The following is a 25,953-nucleotide window of genomic DNA, read 5'->3' as shown; positions in this document are numbered from 1 at the left end:
GGTAAGAGGTGACAACCTGACACATTTCCCTCACTATGAAGTTTGGGAAGGATTATGGATAGCCGGTCAAATATGACTATGCTATTCTCTTGTAATGTTATTTCATGCCATTTTGCCCCCTTTAAAGCATTTGGTGCAGTCTAGTGGAGACTGTGCCCCTTCATGGATCACTGCCTTGTTGTGGCGAAGGGGCTTGCATAACTCAGTGAAGCCATAAGCTATGCCGTGCAGGGCCACCCAAGATGGACAGGTCTTGGTGGAGAGTTCTGACAAACTGTGGTCCACTGGAGAAGGAAATGGCAACCCACTCCAGTATTCTTGCCAAGAAAACCCCATGGAACGTATCACAAGGCTAAAAGATATGACGCCGGAAGATGAGCCCCTCAGGTCGGAAGGTGTCCAATATACTACTGGGGAAGAGCAGAGGGTATTTCCAAGTAGCGCCAGAAAGAGTGAAGCGGCTGGGCCAAAGCCGAAAGGACACTCAACTGTGGATGTGTCTGGTGGTGAAAAGAAAATCCGATGCTGTAAAGAACAATTGTTTAGGAACCTGGAATGTCAGATCAATGAATCAAGGTAAGCTGGAGGTGATCAAACATGAGATGGCAAGACTGAACATTGACATCTTGGGAATCAGCGAACTAAAATGGACAAGCATGGGCGAATTTAATTCAGGTGACCATGATATCTACTACTGTGGGCAAGAATCCCATAGAGGAAATGGAGTAGCACCACAGTCAACAAAAGGGTGGGGAAAGCAGTACTGGGGTACAATCTCAAAAACGATAGAATGATCTCAGTACGAATCCAAGGCAAACCATTCAACATCACAGTAATTCAAGTCTATGCCCCAACCACTGAGACCGAAGAAGCTGAGGTTGATCAGATCTATGAAGACCTACAATACCTTCTAGAACTAACACCAAAAAAAGATGTCCTTTTCATCATAGGGGATTGGAATGCTAAAGTAGGAAGTCAGAAATCACTGGGATAACAGGCAAGCATGGCCTTGGTGTACAAAATGAAGCAGGACAAAAGCTAATAGAACTTTGCCAAGAGAACATGCTGATCATAGCAAACACTCTTTTCCAACAGCACAAGAGGCGACTCTACACATGGATATCACCAGATGGTCAATATCGAAATCAGACTGATTATGTACTTTGCAGCCAAAGATGGAGAAGCTCTATACAGTCAATAAAAAAAAAGACCCAGAGCTGACTGTGGCTCAGATCATGAGCTTCTTGTTGCAAAATTTTGGCTTAAAATGAAGAACGTGGGGAAAACCACTAAACCATTCAGGTATGACCTAAATCATATCCCTTATGAATATACAGTGGAGGTGACAAATAGATTTCAGGGATTAGACCTGATAGACAGAGTGCCTGAGGAACTATGGACGGAGGTCCATAACATTGTTCAGGAGGCAGTAACTCCATCCAACCCAAAGAAAAAGCAATGCAAGAAAGCAAAGTGCCTGTCTGATGAGGCTTGACAAGTAGCTGAGGAAAGAAGGGAAGCGAAAAGCAAGGGAGAAAGGGGAAGATATATCCAACTGAATGCAGACTTCCAGAGAATAGCAAGGAGAGACAAGAAGGCCTTCTTAAATAAACAATGCAAAGAAATCGAGGAAAACAATAGAATGGGAAAGACTAGAGATCTTTTCAAGAAAATGGGCGATGTCAAGGGAACGTTTTGGGCAAAGACGGGCATGATAAAAGACAAAGAAGGCAGGGACCTAACAGAAGCAGATGAGATTAAGAAGAGGTGGAAAGAATACACAGAAGAACTATACAGGAAAGATCTGAATGTCCCTGATAGCCATGATAGTGTGGTCACTGAACTTGAGCCAGACATCCTAGGGAGTGAAGTCAAATGGGCCTTAGGAAGCATTACTAACAACAAAGCTAGCGGAGATGACAGTATTCCAGCTGAGCTATTTAAAATCCTAAAAGATGATGCTGTTAAAGTGCTGCACTCAATATGCCAACACATTTGGAACACTCAACAGTGGCCACAAGACAGGAAAAAGTCAGTTTATATTCCAATTCCAAAGAAGGGCAATGCCAAAGAGTGTTCAAACTACCACACAATTGCACTCATTTCACATGCCAGCAAGGTTATGCTCAAAATCCTACAAGCTAGGCTTCAGCAGCATGTGAGCCGAGAACTACCGGAAGTACAAGCTGGGTTTCGAAGAGGCAGAGGAACTAGAGATCAAATTGCCAACTTTCGCTGGATCATGGAGAAAGCAAGAGAATTCCAGAAAAACGTCTATTTCTGCTTCATTGACTATGCTAAAGCCTTTGATTGTGTGGATCACAACAAACTGTGGCAAATTCTGAAAGAGATGGGAGTACCAGACCACCTTACCTGTCTCCTGAGAAAACTGTACGAGGGTCAAGAAGCAACAGTAAGAACCGGATATGGAACAACCGATTGCTTCAAAATTGGGAAAGGAGTACGACAAGGCTGTATATTGCCACCCTGCTTATTTAACTTATATGCAGAGTACATCATGAGAAACGCCAGGTTGGATAAATCACAGGTTGGAATTAAGATTGCCGGGAGAATTATCAACAACCTCAGATACGCAGGCGATACCACCCCAATGGCAGAAAGCAAAGAGGATCTAAAGAGCCTCTTGTTGAGCGTGAAAGTGGAGAGTGCAAAAGCTGGTTTGAAACTCAACATTAAAAAAAACTACAATCATGGCATCTGTCCCCATCACTTCCTGGCATATAGAAGGGGAAGAAATGGAAGCAGTGACAGATTTTACTTTCTTGGGCTCCAAGATCACCGCAGATGGTGACTGCAGCCATGAAATTAAAAGACGCTTGCTCCTTGGGAGGAAAGCTATGCCACACCTAGACAACATAGTAAGAAGCAGAGACATCACCTTGCCGACAAAGGTCCGTATAATCAAAGCTATGGTTTTCCCAGTAGTAATGTATGGCTGTGAGTGCTGGACTATAAGGAAACCTGAGTGCCGAAGAAATGATGCTTTCGAACTGTGGTGCTGGAGAAGACTCTTACGAGTCCCCTGGACTGCAAGGAGGTCCAATCAGTCAATCCTAAAGGAAATCAACCCTGACTGCTCATTGGAAGGACAGATACTGAAGCTGAAGCTCAAATGTTTTGGCCACCTAACGCAAAGAGAAAACTCCCTGGAAAAGACCTTGATGCTGGGAAAGATTGAAGGCAAAAGGAGAAGGGGACGGCAGAGGATGAGATGGCTTGATAGCATCACCGATGCAATGAATATGAACTTGAGCACACTCCGGGAGAGAGCGGAGGACAGGAAGGCCTGGCGTGCTATGGTCCATGGGGTCATGAAGAGTCGGACACGACTTAACGACTGAACAACAACAACAAGTGGAGACTATGAGTTGGTCCCCAAATCTCACCTTGGTCCTGAGCTCACTACATAGCCTTAGGCAAGCAAGTATTTTCTCTGCCTTATTCCTCTATGTGCAATATAGAGATAATAATAGTACTGACCTATCTTATAGGGTTGTAGTAAGGATTACAGGAATAATGGGCAGAATCCAATGGGGTGCTTATGCCCCTGCTGATTTTCTTTTGCCCTGCCAATTCTGTTGTGCAAGTGGCCCCCACTGCTTGCACAAGAGTGATTTAGCACTTCTAGGGAAATGCTCATTTTGGGGCTTCCCCTAGGAGGCACTAAATCTCCCTTGTGTAAGCAGTGGATCCAGCTTCTGTAAATGGTGGGTCCTGCTGATTGCTCAGTGCAATCAGTGGGACCTACTACTTGTGGAAGGGAATTGACAGGACAGAAAAAAAATGGAAGGTGCGTAAGTGCTCTGTTGGATTCTGCCCAGGGCTTTCCGTAGGAAACCCTAAATCTCCCTTGCATAAGCGGCGGGTCTCGCTTGCGCAACGGAATTTGCAGGACCCACCACTTGCGGAAGGGAATCGGCGGGGTGGAAAGGAATCGGTGGGGGTGTAGACACCCTGCTGGATTCTGCCCAATGCATGTTAAGTTCTTTCAATAATAAATAAATACTATTAAGCACTATAGAAACATGTGAAAATGATTAAAATAAAACTAATTCCTTTTTAAAAACTGCACTGCTTATGGGGTGTGATGTTTAAATCTGTATTTAACTAATCTACACATAACCTATAGCAGTTTGCCTCTCTACACACTTGTATAAATAGTTGCTGGAACTATAGGTCTAAATCTCTGTACATAATGAGAGAGAAAACATTCACAAGGGAACAGAATAACAATCCACTTCATACTAGGTAGAAAAGACAGCAAAAACGCCTGCTCTCATTGAAATCTACGTTTCCAAAGTTTCATATCGCTTGGTGACTTTAAAATATTTGCTCCAGATTCAGGCAAAGCCTAAAACATATCTGCCAAGCAGCACATATTTATTTGAATAAGTATTTGAATAGATGCAGGTTTGCCAAGAGAAAATCCCTTAAGGAGTTTACAGTCGGTTACTTCCCACATATTTATAAACATAAGAATTTGCACTTTTAAAACTAAATTAGCGCACAAAGTAGGTGTCACCAAGCATTCAATTTATGTTTAGTGCAGTTAATACCATCCCTGCAACGTAATGCATTTCCCAAAGATTTCAGAGATTTGAGAAAGTGATCTCAGTATAACAGGTGATGTGACTAGAGTCTTTCTACTCTGTAAGAGTTTTATTCAAGCAAATTAAGCATTCAGTTCTGAAATCTTTTGCAGGATATATCTTTCTTTATTTTCAGTGGCTGAATACATTTCTATTTTTGTGCTAATAGAAAATGAACCAAATGTATTCACATAAGGTGTCTATAACAATAGATTTATTGGCTAATTAACTCTGATATTACTTCTCCCCAAGGGTGCAGATGTCCAAGGTCCAAACTCCATTTTGGAGAAATTCAGGGGCTGCATTCCAGTGCTGTGCAGTGCCAATGGCAAAAGGGGTGGGACCAACTCCCAACCCACACCCACCCCACAATACCAGCATATTTTAGCTTAAAGCTTTTACTGCCAGTATTTAAGCCTTAAGAGAGGCATGTCAACCTTTTAAAATGGGGAAATAAAAGCCAGGGAATCACTACATGATCAGTGCTTGGGGAAAGTTAGCATGGCCTACTGAGGACCTCAAGGGTATGACTGAACAGCTAGAGGGCCAGATTTGGCCCCTGGGCCTGAGATTCTCAGATTTATAGCAAAGGGGCACAATGTAGTCCTGTTGCCTCACGAGTATTTAAGGCCAAAATTCTGTCCCAACTGCTGTATGGTGTGTACCATTATGAATCCAGGGATTTAACTCAACTGTGGAGAGTGTTCTTTCAAACTTCTTGTACTCACTTTTTGGAATGCCAGGATGTGTGTCAACTGCTGGTTTATGGCTGGAGTCTGGCCTTGCATCTATAGAATGTAGGGCTTGGTCCCTTGGTTCTGTTATTCGCTAAAGGTTGTTTATGCTGAGCCATCTTTAGCTTACCTCTATTATAAAAAGATGTCTTTACCAGTTTATGGTTTAAAGGCTTTATTATTAAACTTCATCTATTAAGCCTTTCTATGGACTTTCTCTGCACAAGATATTATTCTGCTGTAAAAACTATTTTAAAACAATGGATCAAGGACATTGACTTTCAATACTCTATATCAAATGCCTGTAGATTTTGCTTCCCAATACATCTGAGTTTAGCCTTTGAATTCCCAAGATATGCTAGATATTTGGATAATTTGACCATCCCCAAATATCCATGGGGTCATGAAGAGTCGGACACGACTTAACGACTGAACAACAAATATCACCATGCCTTCACTAGGGCAAGATTTAATTGTCTTCCTTCTGCCATATTGGAAGGGTGCTATAAAGGTACCTCATATAAAGATTAATTCTGACCCCGTGGAGACGAAGTAGTCAAAACTTTAGGGCATTTTTTAAAATGTAGCCTCTGTAGGGAGGAACATTAACAGACTACTCTGCCCTATTAAGAGGAAATGCCCTGGAAGGCCATAAGAATGGTACTTGGAATGGGGGGGGGGGCCTGGGATAAACAAGTCAACGACAGAGCTAGTGGCTAAGTTCCTCTTTTCAGTCCAAAGGTCCCGTAAGACAATTTCTTCATTTTAGCTGCAATTCCTATTTTATATTTCATGTTTTAGCTTTTACATCATACTCTGTTTTAAATACGTTTATATATTTAAAAATGTGTATGTTTTAATGACTATCCTTTTATTCTTCTGCCTGTTGTGTAATGATTCCATGTTTATATTTCTATGTTTTAATGATTATGATTTATTTTTGTTTGTTTAAATGGGTCTGGGACTGTACAATAAATGATGATGATGATGATTCTGCACCCCTGCCTAAAATTATTCTACTGAAGTATGTGTCTGTATGTGTGAGTGAGAGAGAGCAAGCACGCACACACATGGGGCATCAGAGTTTCAGAGGGAGAGAATAGGCTCTATCATACGCTGTTTTAATCTTCGGAAGCTTTTCTCCTCTAATTTCCGACTAGACAAAACAATAAAGCACATTTAGTCAAGCTAAAGGATACTTAATTTTGTTAAATTCAGTCTGACTCTTCACTGAGTAAGTATTTCACCAGGAGTGGTAACTACAAAAAAGCAAGGGGACATGAAAATTATGGAAGAGCCCAGATTACCCACTCAAACTCTATTATAGGAGAACAGTTTTTGAGCTCTGATTCAGCACTGAAGCTTTCCATAAAAGGGAAAAAAGTAGGCAAGTGCACACACTTCTACTGAAAACCACAAATTGAAGATTATGGCAGAACACAGTTAAGTGGTGTGTGTGTGTGTTTTAACAGTATGTCTGTCAGTTTGCACACAAATCCGATTTAGAAACAGATATCTACACAATGAAGATTAACAAGCATGATGCATTGAAGGATAATTTTTTTTGCCTAACTCCTTCATGGTTTAATCGTGGGGGGAATTCAAGCTGGAAAAATCGATTCTGTGGTTGCAAAGGTTTTTAAACTGCACTGTTCTACTAGGGTGCAGACTCATATTTTACATGTGTACCCAAAAAAGATCGTAAGAGTTACAGTGTAGTGTTTATCAACAGAGGAATAAAGTCCATTATACCTTTGTTACTTGACTCATCACTAATCCCAAGAAAAATTGTTTTGGCAATAAGACAACTGCTTTAAGCGACACAGCTTGCTAGATGCAAACTCCCTGGCAAACACTTCCCAACTTTTTCCTATGCTGTGTTTTTTTATATTCCTATCTCCAAAGGGAAAAAGAAACCAAAATGTCAGTCTCTTTCTTACATAAGACACAGAAAGACAGGTAATTTATTCTGTTCAGTCAACTCAGTATTTCCTTCACTATTGTGATTCTATGATTGTCTCTAATAATAAAAACAGTTTGGGAGTAACTTAATGCAGTTGAGACAACACACAAACTCATTCCCCTCTCAAACTGATCCCAGAAGGTGAACAAATGGAAGGCAAAGTTTTTTTTTAAATCATATTCAGAAATTTAATACTAAGTGGGCCTTTGTGAGAGAGAGAGAGAGAGAGAGAGAGAGAGAGATTTTCATCCCAATGTATGCAAAGCCAAGAGAGGTTTACAAGTACTGTACAGCCTAAAATTTATAAGTCTTCACAAACCATGGAGAATTCAGAGATGTTTTTCATTATGTTCCATGCATAAATGGCGGCTGGAGCAAAATCTATCTCTACATCTCAAAAGGAACTTGTGCAGAGTCCTAATAGAGCAATTCATCCAATGTGAATTGGACTGCTTATGATCAACTCCCTCCATGAGGAAAAAAATACAGTCAGTTACAGAAACTCTTATTGATACTCACATTATCAATGCTCACAACATTTGAAGTTTTTGCAGGTGAAGAAGGGCCTAAGATCAAGAATAAACATTAATATAACCCATTACATTGCTATATTCTACAGCTTTATATATCATGTACACTAAGCTAATGGGTTGGAGCTCTTTATTCTAAGAATCTTGTATTGGCATCCACAAATTTCTATGATGTTTATTGTCCTCCTAATGGAAAAAAACTATGCTATTACTGAAATCACAATGCCTATCAATTCTCCAGCTAAATCAAATGACATTTCAATTTGAGAAGTCCTAAGAAGATATAGTTCACATGGCAATGCAGATTTAAGAACACAGGTCAGTGATAATAAAGCTTAATAGCACTTCAGGTCATCAGCAACCATACAAAAATACTGAAAACTTTGGTGGTAGGCATATAAGAATCAGTGGACCTATAAGGCATGACATGACCAATAAGCTGTATTTAGTCAATGGGAATTTTTCAATTTGTTCCAAGCAAACCACTTGTTCCAGACGGGGTAATACAATATGTATATGTAATTCTGCCATTGAACAGCCTGATGGTACAAACTGCTATTATAGAGGAGCTATTACAACTAGGACTTTATGATGCAAATGCAGAACCCATCAATGAAAGCGGGTTTATACAATATGCTTGACACTTGATTAAGTTACCCTCAGAGAGGTGGAGTTAAGATGCCAAAATAATATTTTTTTGAAAAATCCAGAAAAGAAAAGACAATTGAATCTGACTAATGAAGGCAAAACTAGGACACAACAAGTGAGGTTTTTATATGGCAGCATTTAAGTAATCACCTTTCACGTATGCACGCTAAAGATATCCGTGCATGGGGAAAAGTATAGATGATATGTATTAAGACCCAAATGCATGTAAGAAAAATGAATTATCACAATAGTTATTCCAAAAGGACAAACGGCACATAGAATGTTTCTCTACACCAGGCGTGGGCAACTTGTGGCCCTCCAGCTGTTTTGCCCTACAACTCCCATGATCCCTCACCATTGGCAATGATGGCTAGAGCTGATGTGAATTGTAGGCCAAAGCATCTGGAGGGCCACAAGTTGCCAACACCTGCTCTACACAGTATCTGAAACACTCTTAGAAAAGGGATGGGGAGAGTTCTACTTCATGCTACTTCTGTTATCACCAGTAAATATAGAAATATAGGATAAGGATTGCTGAATTAAAATTTACACCACTACATAGTGTTTAAAAGCAACACAGATATTTTAAGTTATATAAAAATGTCATTACCTACCTCCTCTTAGGATAAGCAGTGGCACCTCTGCTCCAACTGGAAACTGCTTCAGCACTTCTACCACCTGAAGGTGTGTCAAGTTCTGTACGTTCTGATGATAAATCTCTTTAATTATATCCCCTTTCTGAAGGCCATGGCACCATTGGCTGTCTAAAATAATCTTCACCTTCTGCCCTGCAGGGCTGTCAGCTATTGCAAATCCAAACCCTTTAGGTCCCTTGATCAGAGGAATTGTGACCAGTTCTGCTTGAGAGCATCCTGAAGAGGACACTGAGGCCCTCTGTTCACTGAGGTCAGTGGAAGGACCATTCAAGCGTCCATTGACCAAGATATGTCCTGGTTTTCCATTCTGGTCCAAAACCATTGTTCCAGGTATTAACTCCTGATTGATCATACAAGTATCTCCTTTTGCTACTGGCTGGCCATTTAAGATGGGCGTGGCTGTAACAATATCTACAACAGGATCCTCATTTTCATCAGGAAGAGGGTATCCATGACACAAAGTCATATTCACATACTGGTTAACAGGAACTAATTGAAACATCTGGACAACATCAGCATGGGTATGGCCAAGGACACATGTACCATTTATGTCTACAATGACATCACCTGTTAAAAATGAAAGCGGTATTAATAATACAAATACGTTTAGTTCAATACCTTAAAATAATCAGAATAATCTTAGTAAGTTCATCAAGGAAAAGCACTGGGAGCTACTCAAAATAGTAATGAACAGAGACTGTACCATTTCCTTTTGTCCATATGCTGCAGGATTTCTCTTGCATTTAATCTTTGTTTTGGCTTTGTTAAGACCACACAGTTCTAAATATATAAAGTGTAATCCACAGCGGACTCGGGGAATGAGTGCATATGGTTTCAAAATGGAAACAGTACTCATATTACGGTAAGCAGATGTCATTTATTAGTTCACGCACCAGTATAACCCAGTCCAAAATAAATCAGACTACTCTTCTAGTTCCCGTGTATTGCTAGACTGTCAGAGCCTCTCATCTTACGTATTTTATATTAATACACTTCACATATAATTTTGCCTTTTAAGAAAACCAAAGCAAATATGAAGCACATACATTTCCAAAATCACACAAGAAAAGGCAGCATAGTGCAGAATATGGCAGCAAGAGTTCTAACTGGGACTGTATTACAAACATATAATACCAGTGCTTCATCGCCTTCACTGGCTGCTGGTTCATTTCCAAATTCAATTCAAAATCCTGGTTTGACCTATAAAGTCCTTCACAGCTTGGCACCTTGGGATCTGAAGGATCACTACTTCCTATATGAACCTGGCCCATGAGATCATCAACTAAAGCCCTTCAAGCACCCTCACAATCAGAGTTATGGGAGAGGGTCTTTTCAACAGTAACCTCTCAAATGTGGAACTCCCTCCTCAGAGGCTCACCTAGCACCTACTTGCTGTCAGGTTTCCTGATTCCCCAGTGCACACACTCAGGCAATCTGACACTGGACACCCAAATCAGTGAGATTTCTTCATTGCAGGAAATCCCACAGCAAAAGCTTAATGGTTACACTCTTCTGAAATCACATAGCTGATGGTCAGTAGCTACAGGCTCTGTGTAATTCCAGAACAGTCCAAAGCTAAACACTACTACCGTGACTGAGATCCTTATCAACGTGGTTTCACTGTTGCCATCTCCACAGTTCTCAACACAAGGGAAGGGACTCGGGATTCCTGGAATATCTAACCCAGGCAATCCATACATGGGGTTCCAACTCCAGACAAGGAATGGGAATGATTCCTGGAATGACCCCATCAGGCAATCAAGGGATAAATTCTTGAAAGGCCTAACAAAACCACACCAATAGAGAGTCCAACTTTGAATCTTGTGTTGATAACTCCAGGCTACATGGTCAAAGCCTATCAAGATCAAGGGAAGGGTAAACCCAGACATGCAAGAAGTTCCGTGCCACCACTTTCACATTGGTAACTCCACATTGCATGCGTCCAGGCAGAGGAAAGTCCAGAAGTCTAGATCAAACCCGGCCTGCCAGTATGCTGAGCTGATGACAAAGACATACAATCCACAGCAAATCCAAAGTTCCAATTAAGGGAGAGTCCATGTGTAGAGTGCCCCCAAAAACCCAGATGATGATGGATCCAAACAGAGAAGGCTTTGGGCAATGAAGACGAGATGTTCCTAGCAAAGGTTCTTCACCTTTGCATCAGCTAAAAATGGAAGGTGTGACTATAAGACACCCGCTCTGGATCCCTTGACAGACAAGCGCCTCTAGCCTTTCAGCAAGGCCCCTGTCTAAACAGGGCATCACTGCTCAGCCCTCCAGCATTATATATTACATTAGATTAGATTACATTACATTACATTTCTATACTGCCCACTAGCCGGAGCTCTCTGGGCAGTTTACAAAAATTAAAAACATTAGAAATACAATATAAACCATTTACATAAAAACACATGAACAGACAATATACACAAAAGAAACATATATCTAAAACAACTTCAAACAATCTCAAAAGCAAAACACCATAACCATAAGACATAAGAGCATTGACGCTTCAACCTGGGCAACCCTTCTCCAAACCAAACCCCACCCCACCTCTCTCAGGTTCTCACGGACAGCTTCCAGCCTCCCTGCCTGCCAAGACCAAACCAGCAGGTGAACAGGGAGCTGGGTGACTTCCCCTGGCTCTGCTCTGAGAACACTGGCAGTGTTAAGCTCACACAGATTCTGACATTCAGAGGCTGAATAGGCCCAAGCCCTTCCGGCTACTTCTAATCAAACCCTGGCTATAACCTACAAAGCCCACTGCAGTGCTGAAGCTGGGCCCTGACACTTACATGACTTTTTGTTGACAGGTAAAGAGGTTTTAATTTTCCCAGGCCTTTTAAAATTATGTTAAAAATTCTTTAAAATTATGAAGCCATTTGAAATAATTGATATCAGCATCTTAAGCTCTGTGTCTCGTTATAGTGCTAGAATGCATTTTAACTTCACATGGACGTTCTATGTCTCTCTGCATTGTATTATTAGACTGTGGCTGAAACTGTATGCCGCTCTGATTATTTGATATGGCTGTTTTTAGATTTGTTACACTGCTATTTTATTTAATTTGTAATTTTAATTTGTTCTTAATTGTTCTCCACGTAGAGGATCTTGGTTACTGCAGAAGCAATAAATAAGGTCAGCAACCTTCTAAACTAATTATGAAAGCAAAGGAATGAAAAGAAAATCCCTGTCAGGAAAAAAAATGTTAAAAGTTGATAAAGCTCACTGTGGAGAGTAACTCACACAGAACATTCCCTGAGCTGCTGCTTTTGTGGCAGCCAGAAGAAAACTACAGGAAGGTGTTTACCCTGCTCCAAGGCATGTGCAGAGAGAACCAAACTCTCTAGACAAGAAGAGAGGCAGGAGAGCTACTGAAAGTTCCACAGATTGTTCTGCACAGGTGTAGGACCCTTATTTGGGACTGAAAGACCACAAAAAAGGAACAAGTTATTTTTTGTTGGAAAGCAAAAAAATCTAAAAGGTGCTACAGATTAAGAGAATGGTTTGCATAGAAGGGGCAGGACTAGCTGAGGACACCTCTATTAGAGCAAAAGAGTGTAGATTGAGCTCCTCAGAAATATTAAGTCCATCATAAGAATTCTATGTTATCTAAATAATGACGAGTATTTGTACCCTTACCAATGGAAATTTGCTTTGTGTGCCTTTTTTCTTTTCCTTCTCATTTCCAGAGAATACTCTGTCTTCTTTAAACATTTGATTCTTTGCTTTTGGCAGCAAACAAATAAAGATCTTTATTAAGTTTATTCTTTGCTCCAATTCTGATCCCATCCACACATATCCGCTCCATTTTGTGTGTGTATGTACATAGGGAACTAAGGCCATTCACTGGATGATGCAGTTATAAAGGTTCTATGTTCAGCAGCCAATATATAGAAAGGTATTTAGACATAGGGTTGGATACGGACTTAGTCATTCTTAGTGTGGACCCATTAAAAACAATGAGACTTAATTTAGTCATGACTAAAGCTTCCCAGCTGAGGGAAATAAGCATGACCAAGTTTGGATCCAACCCATAAATAGCAGAGATGATATTATTTAAAAAGCCATTTATTTTTTAATAACAGTGGAACAAAATTAAGATTTTTGAACATCTACTTGTAAAAAGAATGCACCAATGATCAACTAGTTCTTCTGTGATTTTCCAGTTTGTGTTTATAAACAACAAACTCCATAAAATGACTGGAGACACAGGAAAGTGATTAAGGAAGTCCTATGCAAGTATTTCAATACAACAGCTGCACGCTATGCCACATAAGCCTGGTGTTATGTCATGCATGGCTAAGAAACGAGACACTAAATTTAGAAAATCCCGGAGGAATCTACAGCAGCTGTGACCTACCCTGGTCTTAAATTGGAGTCCAAAGAGCCCAAAGAATACAAGACTGAAAAGAGCAAATGTTATTCATTTTAAGTCTAATCCAGTCTTTTAAAAAGCAGTGAGCAAAGGCAATAAACATAACTAGATGGTGGAGAAGGGAGTTCTTAACTCATATTATGAGTTTGTGCCAGAACAATGCTTAGCTGAAGCAGATTAATCCAGCAGCTGACCTACTGTACGTATATACTTAACATCTGGGAACTTATGGGGCCATTTATACACAAATGAAAAGAGGTAAATGTTCCTAGTAAGGAACAAAAATACATAGGACGTGACATCCTAGTTAACTGTGTACTCTGTGATAATGGTGGTTGCATACTATTTGAGTGTGTCTGTCCTTGTACCCTTAATTGTTCCCCATTTATTCTGCCTGCTACACAAGGTGATTGAGTACAAGCAAATAAGATTTTCCATCTGTATGGTTGCTCCACAGCCTGACACAGGCATTACTATCATGGTATGATAAGCCACAGTTTATAGGCACAGGAACAAGCTGTGTGCCCATATGCTCCCTCCTTCCATGCACACCGACCTTCATTTCTTAAAGCACAGTTTCTTTGACATCCAAACTGGGAAACTGTGATTTAACAACTCCCTCCAAAATAGAATATGAACCATATTAAACCACAGTTTCCTGTTTCAGAGACCATGAGAAACAATGGTTTAAGAAACAAAGGGAGTTTCGGGGAAGCTGGGTGCACAAAGGGAGGAGGGAGCATGTCGGCATATAGCTCTCGTTTTTTAAAATCAATTTTCTATTGTGAATTTTAACCAAACTAAACAACAAAAAGATAGCTCCTTTTTAGTGAAGACACCATGACCTCGGAAGCTAAGCAGGGTCAGCCCTGGTTAGTAATTGGATGGGAGACCGCCTGGGAATCAGGCTTCCTGCATTGAGCAGGGTGTTAGTCTTGTAGGCCCCTTCCAAACCTATGATTCTATGAAACAAACAAAAAACATTTTAAAACCATTTTTTAAAATATAACATATTCTAAAATCCTCAGTTTCAAATATTATAATATCCTAAGAAGAAAAAAGGAAGAAAAAAATAGGTTACGTATAAACTTCAGTAAAAGCAGACCAGATACCCAAACATAAGTCCATTTGCATGTGACATCTATACGCCACGCTTACAAATGTTGCTAGCATTGTTAAGTCTTCAATCCATTGCATTATAGGCAGTGAGCTTTTATCTTTCCAGTGTCATTATATCAGTCTTTTAGCAACCACAAGGGCACAAAAGATCCATTTACGCTGACGATGTGTCACATTCCAAAAAACAGGGAAGTAATTTAAGAGAACGTTTACATCAGTAAATACAAAAGAGCTTTTGTATTTAAAATAAAATATAAAATTTATCTGTATATTAACTTCCTCCCAAAAGGAGGCAACTATTGGGCATTTCCAAAACATATGAATAAAAGAAGCATTGACTACATTACACCTCCAACAATTTGACAAGCCTTTATTAGAGAGATGTTGTGGTGTCCAATAGAACTAAAGCAAAAGTTTTTGCTGCATAAGACAAAACTGAAGATCCACAGAGATATCTGATACAGACAAGAAAATGGCGGTCCATTGATTAAACAATATAGGACATTCGAATTCCCTATTCCATTCCTGCTGTAAACCACATGTATTTTATTTGTTCATTGATAATAAGCATTTATAAACATGAATCGTAGGCTGATAAGACTCTGAAGCAGTAAAAGCAGCAGGACCGAATCTAGATATTAACAAAGGTTTCAGTTGCAAATACTGCCATTCTGCTGTAGCAGGCAAACAAAATTTATCTTGCAAAGTTTTAAATAGCAAAAACTCATAATCAACACTTACTAATTGATCCAGGGTAAAGATCCTTTTATCTGTCCAGGCCCACCATTAAAACATTTTCTTTCCAATTCTTAAATCTGGATTTCCCCATAAAATCAATTTGGCATGGGAAAATGGATCAAACTGTAATTGGCATGATTACAGATACACCACACATCTCGGACTGCCATAACTGTGGGAGGAGCTCTGGATGCCTTAATGTACTGAGAACCTAATGACATCCATTTAAAGAGAGGCTCCAAACAAGAAGATTCCAACACTGACAAAGGTGGAAAATCAAATCTGAATGAAAAAGACTAAAATTTGGTGGTTGTTGTTGTTCAGTCAGTAAGTCGTGTCCAACTCTTCATGACCCCATGGACCATAGCACTCCAGGCCTTCCTGTCCTCCGCTCTCTCCCGGAGTGTGCTCAAGTTCATATTCATTGCATCGGTGATGCTATCTAGCCATCTCATCCTCTGCCGTTCCCGTCTCCTTTTGCCTTCAATCTTTCCCAGCATCAGGGGCTTTTCCAGAGAGTTTTCTCTTCGCATTAGGTGGCCAAAATATTTGAGCTTCAGCTTCAGTATCTGTCCTTCCAATGAGCACTCAGGGTTGATTTCCTTTAGGATGGACTGATTTGACCTCCTTGCAGCCCAGGGGACTGGTAAGAGTCTTCTCCAGCACCACAGTTCGAAAGCATCAATTCTTCGGTGCTCAGCCTTCCTTATACTCCAGCTCTCACAGCCACATGTTACTACTGGGAAAACCATAGCTTTGATTATACGGACCTTTGTCGGCAAGGTGATGTCTCTGCTTCTTACTATGCTGTCTAGGTTTGCCATAGCTTTCCTCCCAAGGAGCAAGCGTCTTTTAATTTCATGGCTACAGTCACTGTCTGCGATGATCTTGGAGCCCAAGAAAATAAAATCTGTCACTGCTTCCATTTCTTCCCCTTCTATAAGCCAGGAAGTGATGGGGACAGATGCCATGATGTTAGTTTTTTTAATGTTGAGTTTCAAACCAGCTTTTGCACTCTCCACTTTCACCCTCAACAAGAGGCTCTTTAGATCCTCTTTGCTTTCTGCCATTGGGGTAGTATCGTCTGCGTATCTGAGATTGTTGATAATTCTCCCGGCAATCTTAATTCCAACCTGTGATTCATCCAACCCGGCGTTTCTCATGATGTACTCTGCATATAAGTTAAATAAGCAGGGCGACAATATACAGCCTTGTTGTACTCCTTCCCCAATTTTGAACCAATCGGTTGTTCCATGTCCGGTTCTTACTGTTGCTTCTTGACCCTTGTACAGGTTTCTCAGGAGACAGGTAAGGTGGTCTGGTACTCCCATCTCTTTAAGAATTTGCCACAGTTTGTTGTGAGCCACGCAATCAAAGGATTTAGCGTAGTCAATGAAGCAGAAATAGACGTTTTTCTGGAATTCTCTTGCTTTCTCCATGATGCAGCGAATGTTGGCGATTTGATCTCTAGTTCCTCTACCTCTTCGAAACCCAGCTTGTACTTCTGGTAGTTCTCGGTTCACATACTGCTGAAGCCTAGCTTGTAGGATTTTGAGCATAACCTTGCTGGCATGTGAAATGAGTGCAATTGTACGGTAGTTTGAACACTCTTTGGCATTGCCCTTCTTTGGAATTGGAATGTAAACTGACCTTTTCCAGTCTTGTGGCCACTGTTGAGTGTTCCAAATTTGTTGGCATATTGAGTGCAGCACTGTAACAGCATCATCTTTTAGGATCTTAAATAGCTCAGCTGGAATATGTCATCTCCGCTAGCTTTGTTGTTAGTCATGCTTCCTAAGGCCCACTTGACTTCACTCTCAAGGATGTCTGGCTCAAGTTCAGTGACCGCACTATCATGGCTATCAGGGACATTCAGATCTTTCCTGTATAGTTCTTCTGTGTATTCTTTCCACCTCTTCTTAATCTCATCTGCCTCTGTTAGGTCCCTGCCTTCTTTGTCCTTTATCATGCCCGTCTTTGCCCAAAACGTTCCCTTGAGATCGCCCATTTTCTTGAAAAGATCTCTAGTCTTTCCCATTCTATTGTTTTCCTCCATTTCCTTGCACTGTTCATTTAAGAAGGCCTTCTTGTCTCTCCTTGCTATTCTCTGGAAGTCTGCATTCAGTTGGATCTATCTTCCCCTTTCTCCCTTGCTTTTCGCTTCCCTTCTTTCCTCAGCTACTTGTAAAGCCTCATCAGATAGCCACTTTGCTTTCTTGCATTGCTTTTTCTTTGGGATGGATTGAGTTGCTGCCTCCTGAACAATGTTACGGACCTCGGTCCATAGTTCCTCAGGCACTCTGTCTATCAGGTCTAATCTCTGAAATCTATTGCTCACCTCCACTGTATATTCATAAGGGATATGATTTAGGTCATACCTGAATGGTTTAGTGGTTTTCCCTACGTTCTTCATTTTAAGCCAAAATTTTGCAACAGGAAGCTCATGATCTGAGCCACAGTCAGCTCCGGGACTTGTTTTTACTGACTGTATAGAGCTTCTCCATCTTTGGCTGCAAAGGACATAATCTGATTTCGATATTGACCATCTGGTGATGTCCATGTGTAGAGTCGCCTCTTGTGCTGTTAGAAAAGAGTGTTTGCTATGATCAGCATGTTCTCTTGGCAAAGCTCTATTAGCCTTTGTCCTGCTTCATTTTATACACCAAGGCCATGCTTGCCTGTTATCCCGGTGATTTCTTGACTTCCTACTTTAGCATTCCAATCCCCTATGATGAAAAGGACATCTTTTTTTCCTGTTAGTTCTAGAAGGTGTTTAGGTCTTCACTGAACCGATCAACCTCAGCTTCTTCGGCCTCAGTGGTTGGGGTATAGACTTGAATTAATGTGATGTTGAATGGTTTGCCTTGGATTCGTACTGAGATCATTCTGTTGTTTTTTAGATTGTACCCCAGTACTGCTTTTCCCACCCTTTTATTGAATATGAGTGCTACTCCATTTCTTCTAAGGGATTCTTGCCCACAGTAGTAGATATGATGGTCAACTGAATTAAATTTGCCCATGCTTGTCGTAGATCTGGAAAACCAAACCAGCCTTCATTAATTGGAAGTTGCATCCTTTTCAAAGATATTCTTGGTGGAAAGGAACCACAAATGAATTTACGAAATGAAGCATTACGTTTTTGAAAATATTTGCCAGGTATAAGTATAGGATCCCACATATAACATAAATAATTGGAAGTTTAGTATTCATCTTAAGTGTATTAACCTTACCCTATGAACTCAACTTTAAAGATGCCCATCTATCTATATCTCGCGAAATATCATTATAAACTTATTTAAATTTAAACTAATCATTTGAGATATATCTCTAGGCATAAATATTCCCAAGTAAGTAATAGACTCTGGGAACTGTCGAAATTGCCAGTTGGCCAATACTCTAGTGTATATCCTATCTCCAATCGGCATTATTTCTGACTTTGCCCAATTAACTGAATAGCTGGACAATTTACCAAAAGTATTAATCAATTTCATCAAAGCTGGAATCAACAACTGGAGTTTCGAGATAAACAACAAGAGACCTTCAGCATCAAGGTTCATTTTAAATTCTGAACCAAAATGGACAAATCCATGAATATTACTATTTTGTCTAAGAACACACGCCAGGGATTCCAATCGTAACTTGAATATCAATGGGGAAAGTGGACAACCTTGTCTGGTGCCCTGCCCAATTAAAAAAAAGGCAAAAATAAACCGTTAGTCATTACTCTTGCTCTTGGAGCCGAGTATAAGATTTTAACCCTTTTCAAAAGTTCAATAGGAAAACAAAAATTAGTCAGTGTGGTAAAAATAAATTTCCAATGAATTTTGTCAAAGGCCTTTTATGCATCCAAGGAAATGATGGCCGCCTGGTCAGTTCTTTCAGAGTTTAAAGCAACTAGATCAATCTAAGATTATCAGCCCCCTGTCTGTTTTTAATAAATCCAACCTGGTCCGGTCTAACCAATGCGGCCATAACTTGTTGCAATCTATCAGCCAAGACTGCTGTTAATATTTTGATATCTATATTAATTAATGATATAGGTCGACAGCCAGCACAAAACATATGATCATTGCCAGGCTTAGGAATCACGGTAATATAAGCATCATTTAATGATGAAGAAAGGGAGCCTACCTCAAAAATTTGGTTATAGAAGCAATACAACTTTGGGGCTAAAAAACTGGAAAATGTTTTATACCACTCAATTGGGAATCCATCTGGACCGGGTGATTTTCATTATTGCATTCATAATTTCCTCTAAATGCAGAGGAGCTAAAAGGAGCTGTTGTTGTGAAGAATCTAAACATGGAAGATTGATCTGAGAAAAATAGCTCATTCTTGGATCAATAACCCATGGTTTATCAGACCATGAGTATTATCTCTAAACAAGGCCTGTGTGTATTCTCCATGGAATTGTGTGTGTTTTTTTAATTAAGAGCACAATCCTATGGAAATAGTCGGCAGCCTCTGAAGTCGTAGGCTGTTGAGTATCCAATTCTGGATGGCCAGACCACAGAGGCAATCCTTGCCTCCATGCTCAGGCCGCCTGGAATTTTTGCTAGACAGGAGATTTTGCCTGTCTAGCCGCAGCACTTCCGAGCAGGAGGGAAGGAGGTGGGGTGAGCACAGGAAGCCGTGTAATGCAGCTTCCCTGGTCTCCTTCCCTCCCTGCCCCAGGACCACCCCCTTTACCCCCCTGCCCCCAGGACCCATCACCATTTCCCCATCACTGTGCTGGCTCCAAGGGGGAGGGCGGTTTCTGGACTCTGAGGTCAGAGCCCTCTTCTGGGAACCTCCACTCCCAGAAAGTGAATAATCCTATGTCCCCCTGGATGTTGTAATGGTAACAGATAAGGAAAATACCTACTGGCTGAAGGAAAAAAGTTATACTAAGGAAACCCAAAGACAGCCTTTTTGGCAATGTTAATATAGCATGCACTTATATTTAAGTGGGAATTAACTGGTAGTTACATATGAAAAAGGTGCAAGGATTATGAATACTCTGTAAGTATACACACATATTTGTTATCCTAGGGTGAAACCATGCTGGATTACTAGAAAAAAAAGTAACATTGACAAATGATCAAATGATTTAATGTGCCAGATTAGGCTCTGAGCAATTAAAATAATGAAATGAAATCTCCCCAACACAAACAGGAGAGAAACAAAAAACTGAGCTTCTCTATCCCAAGGTTCAATTTTAAAGTTGTTTTTCTACGAGACCAAATATGTAAATAGATCAAACCTTTGCCACTGCTACGTTACTGTGTCCAAACTAAGAGCTAGCTAGCACAGTCATCAGTGTCACTCATGGACTGTAGCAGCAAGTGTTGATTTGCATGTACATACAAGTCAACACTAATCACCACACAGACAGAACCTGTCACCTGATGCTAACTCAAACATAATACATCTCAGGGACAGTTCACATATTCATCTGAAAGTAAAAGTGTTGAGTAATCAAATCATGAGAGAATGTACACAAGAAGATTTGATCCCCAGTAAACCGACAGTTTAATAATGGAACAAACTTTTATCAACGGGGGCGGGGGGGAGAGGGGGGACAGACCAACACTAAAGAAAAAGAGTAAACTATTAAGCACAATTTAGCCATCTGTGCAGAACTGAAATTACCTAGTTCATAAAGTCTTATACCACTAAGTTGGGTGTATTCAGTGATGCAGTGGTACACTATGAATTGCAAGAACTCATCATAATAGCCCCCACAGCTTTGCCGCCAAGGAGGAGTCAATAGACTTGCCCCCAAGGAGAGTTCAAAAGTGCAGGCAGCTGTCTGCATATGCCCCTGAGCATATGCAATGATTTTATCTCATCACTGAACAATTGCACTGCCCAAACACACACAAAGGGTGATGATGGAATTATTACACGTATTACATGTATATGAATCACACTACATTTATATTGTTTAGGGTAACCTTCTCCAACCTGGGACACTCCAGATGTTTTGTACTCAAACTCCCATCAGCCCCAGCCAGCATGACTAATGATCAGGAATACTGGGAGTTATGGGGCAGTATGTAATGTTGTGCGTTGGCGTGTAAGGCCCACTGCTGCTTTTGTTCTGCTGCATCAATTCTTTTGTTCTGCTGCACCAATTCTGCTGCACAAGCAGCACCCATTGCTTGTGCAATGGAGATTGAGCACTTCCAGGGGCAAGCCCAGGAACAAGCTGAAACACTTGTTTCTAGAACAGGGCAGTGGAGCTCACTTATGCAAGTTCCACCAGCCTGCCCTTTCCCAGAAACAAGCATTTCCACTCATTTCAGGTTGTCCCCGGAAGTGCTAAATATCCACTCTGCAAGTGGTGGTGCCACTTGTGGGACAGATTCGGTGGGGCTGGCTGAGCATGGTAGTCATCACTGGATTCTGCCCATAGTCCAAAACATCTGGAGGGTGCCAGGGTGGGAAGGCTGATTTAGGGGATATTGGTTCCATTTTATAAATGAGGAACACCAATGCACAGTAATAAATTGTCACGGGACAGAATATGAGTTGGAATAATTCTGATTCAAGCAGATATATTTATTCTGATTGACTCATGCTGTAACCCTTCACTGTATTTTTCACTTCTGACCTCCTAGCCTTTTATTTTAATCTAAGGGACAAACAAGGTCAATCTTATATCCACCTAAACTCAGGAAAAAACATATGGTTCAGATAAGGAGTTCATGGGGATGCGGACACTGAAGCTCAAAGGAACGGAACTCAACCATGACTTAAAAGCCAATGCCGATACACTGGAAGGATACAGAGTATCTAGATATATTTCTGTCTGAGTACAGGCCTGTTTTTGGAACAGAATCAGTACTGGTTGCCCTGGATGACCCTTATCACGAGAGGGACAGGGGGAGTGCAACCCTGTTGCTTTTCCTTGATCTCTCAGTGGCTTTTGATACCATTGACCACAGTATACTTCCAGACCGGCACTATGAGGTTGGAAGGGGGAACTGTATTACAGTGGTTTGCCGCTTACCTGTGGGGTCAAGTTCTAGGCATTGGCATTGGGGAGTTATGTCTTGACCCCGTGGCAACTGTGCAGTGGGGTGCCACGGGGCACAAACCTGTTACCAATGCTTTTTAACATCTATATGAAGCCATTGGGTGTGGTCATTAGGGGATTTGGGGCAAGGTGTCTTCAGTAAGCTGATGACAGCCAGCTCTATTTTTATGTTAAATCTGACTACGGTGTGGCCATGTACAACCTGGACCACTGCCTGGATGCAGTGGTGGGCTGAATGAGGGATAACCAACTGAAACTGATGCCTGGTAAGATGGAGGCTCTGTGGATGGGCAGTTCCTGGATCCAGGAGTTGGGTATTTCATCTGTCCTGGATGGAGTTACACTCCCTCTACAGGGGCAGGTACGTAGTCTGGTGGTGCTCTGTCACCGGAGGCCCAAGTCAGTTCTGTGGCAAAAAGCTGCTATGACCAGCTTTGGATAGTATGATAGCTAACAACCATTTCTGAACAGGGATAACCTGGCAACAGTGATCCCTGCATTGGACTCAAGTTTGGACTACTGTAATGTACTTTATGTGGGGCTGCCCTTGAGATTGGTTCAGAAGTTGTAGCTAGTACATAATGTTTACTAGAGCTTGTTCCCATGTGTATATGACTCCTGTGCTGAAAACTCTTCATTGGCTGCCAATAAGCTACCAAACCAACTTCAAGGTGTCATTGCTAATTTATAAGGCTCTAAACAACTCAGGACAAGGTTATCTAAGACTGCCTTCTCCTGTATAGGCCACCTTGGTCTTTCCGTTTTGAGGGGGAGGCCTTGCTTACCATACCACAACCTACTGAAGTTCAATTGGCTGTGGTGCGGAGAAGGGCCTTCTGCATTGTGGTGTCCATCATCTTATGTGTTCTTAATATGGACAAGGAATATGCAAAGTAGGAAACTTGCTTCCCTTTAAGGCTGGCACTTTTCCTGGAAAAACCTGGCACAGAAACAGTTAATGCAATATTTTTCTTCCATTTTGTGCTAGCATTAGGCTCTGACAAGGCTCCAAAGTATGTTATTGATTTGCTGTCATCATTTATGATCTGAAGATGCCTACTGCCAAAATGTTGCCTTTGATCCAACAAACTTTAAGGCGAAATATGCAGATTTCAAACTCTACGAATCAATGGCATTCCCTTTACAAATGAGTCCTTGTCTGTGCATGCTATCTGAGGAACAGATTCTAATGAAATAAAGTAGTAAGTGAACATATGGGTGAGGACAAGGTTGGGATGTTGAACAGGTAAATTAACTAAGTGCATAAAAAAGGTTGGGGTAAACAGTTAAAAATTCTGAGTTATGATCACCCATTTTTAAGGTGTAATAACCTTACGGATGTTACTCTGCATAATTACTAATGTAGTCTTTTTGTTTATCCGCTACCATCTCCGGCAATGTTTCTGTACACATCCATACTTTTAATCAGTGCCCAGAAGGGAGCATAATTTAAATACCATGTTGTACAAATGCATGATGAAATCGTCCTTCATTTTCATAGCTAATGCATCTTTTGGAATATAGAACAGGATATCCCAACTGTATGATCAATGAATGTTCAAAATCATTTTGTTTCTTTTCCATTTCTACATCTCAACTACCTATTTTGTGCAGAACATTTTTCACAATATGATATGTGCGCGTGCGTGCGTGCTCATATATATATATATATGCATATCAATGTCAGAATGTCTGTATCACCAAGACACTTTATTTATTTATGGTCCCAACAGCAAATTAAAAGTGTGGAGGGAGGGGAATTACTGCACCTGGTGCAATTTTGCCATCCTGTGCAGCAGGTCCATCTTTCAACACATTCTTCACTTGCAGAAACTCATCTGGTCTGTCTCCACCAATTATTGTGAAGCCAAATCCCATAGTGCTTTTCTTCAACGATGTCCATATGAGTGCTCCTATCAACTGAGATGGGTCTCGAGTGAAGAGAGATTTCACTGGCTCTGCACAAACAAAAAGCTTTTCAGTACATCCATTCAATAATTAGGAATGGTACTACACTAGAACAAGTTACTCATTTAAAATATTTAGGTATTCAAATGCAAAGTACAATTTTCTGGTCTGAACAACCACAACAAAAAGCAGACAAGTGATTCTGATAACTGAAGTCAACAGGCCATCTCAAGGTGTTTTTGGTTTGTTGTTTTTACACGAGGCAGCCATTTTGTATCCTTCCACAATTCAACCTTATAAAGCCAAGCCTTTGGCTCAACTTACCTTTAGCATTCCTGTATGGATTTCTGGTTTTACCTCTCAAATGGGATGGGTTCAGTCTAGCTTCCTTAGAAAGATTTGGAGTTTACCACCCTGTGGGTGGGAAGCAGCTGTATATTTGGAAGTGGGCATACAATCAGACTTACAGTATTTGAGAACTGCAGCTAATAAGTCTTGTTCTCCATTATCCTTAAGTCATCTTTCCAATTATGTAATTGCTAGAGCCCCATACTTGCACATACTGTTTTCAAAAACAGGAGAGCAGTTATTTTCAATTTCAACAAGATTCCATGCAGTGAACAACTGTGTCTTTGTGGAATCAGAGAAATTAAGTCTGTTAGCCATATCATCTTATACTGCAATTTGAATAGAGAGAGAAATTGATTCTCGCTTTAGTAAGAACTCTGCCCAGAAGCCCCACTAAAACTCTATTACCTTCTGTTTAACAGATAACTCTGTCCATTTTACCAAGACAGTAGCTAAGATAGCAATCCTATGCCTCCTAGACAGCATCTGGGGGGACATAGGATTGTTCGGTTTCTGGAATTTTATTTATTTATTTATTTATTTTTCATTTCATTTCTATACCACCCAATAGCCAAAGCTCTCTGGGCAGTTCACAAAAATCCAACCTCGGAGCCCAGAAACCATGCCCCCACCGTAGCCAGGGCTGTTCGGGCTACATCTCTGTGCTCAGAAATGGAGTGCTGAGATGGGGAAAAGGGGGCAGACCCGGGGGTGGGGAGAGGAAGATAACAGGGAAGCTGTGTTACACAGCTCTTCCTATGTTTGCTCCAGCCACCTTCCCTCCCACTTGAAATGGCCTGTCTAGCAAAACTGCAGGGCGGCCCGAGCACAGAGGTCAGGATTGCCTCCATGCTCTGGCCACCCTGCATTAGATATGCAGCAGCCTCCAACTTCAGAGGCTGCTGACTATCTCCATAGATTTGTACCCTAAATTGTTTTTCTTCTCAACACAAATGAAGAACTCCCTTTTGGCTTCGCTATAATTGTATATGTGTTCTTATTATATATTAGCTTCTTCTATACGTTTTGATTGTTTTTGTTGTTTTAACTTCTACTGATTTGTGACCACAATACAACTACTCATTTAATCCCCTACCCCACCCAATAAGATTTCTCCAAAGTTCTCATCCTCCCTATTTCACCCATAACCCCCTCAAACTGCCCAAAATAAGGTGAGTGAAAGGTTCAGCACAATATTAATAAAAAAGCTGTGTAAATAACTTGTTAGGAGCCAGAGGTCCTGAACCCTCAACAGCTGCTGCTTCATCTTCATCCCGAGTCTAGTCTTCCAAAACACTGC

General features: G+C 40.9%; 1 protein-coding gene across 3 annotated transcripts in view; it reads right to left on the bottom strand.

The window, feature by feature from the left end:
- MAGI3 (membrane associated guanylate kinase, WW and PDZ domain containing 3) overlaps positions 1-25,953 on the bottom strand; it is a 304,410-nt gene that overhangs the window by 90,293 nt on the left and 188,164 nt on the right. For all 3 annotated transcript variants that reach the window (XM_084853476.1, XM_084853477.1, XM_084853478.1), the window contains exons 9-11: positions 24,167-24,355; positions 9,100-9,708; positions 7,827-7,873 (exon numbers count right to left, since the gene is read on the bottom strand). In XM_084853476.1, the coding sequence (XP_084709602.1) occupies positions 7,827-7,873; positions 9,100-9,708; positions 24,167-24,355 (845 nt within the window). The remainder of the gene's footprint in view (positions 1-7,826; positions 7,874-9,099; positions 9,709-24,166; positions 24,356-25,953) is intronic.

Source organism: Heloderma suspectum, chromosome 4, assembly GCF_057233095.1.
Source record: "Heloderma suspectum isolate Gila_16-S chromosome 4, 16-S_ref, whole genome shotgun sequence".
In the NCBI taxonomy this organism is placed as follows: domain Eukaryota; kingdom Metazoa; phylum Chordata; class Lepidosauria; order Squamata; family Helodermatidae; genus Heloderma; species Heloderma suspectum.
Note: the sequence above shows the minus strand (reverse complement) of the source record. Positions and strands in the feature narration are given on the sequence as shown.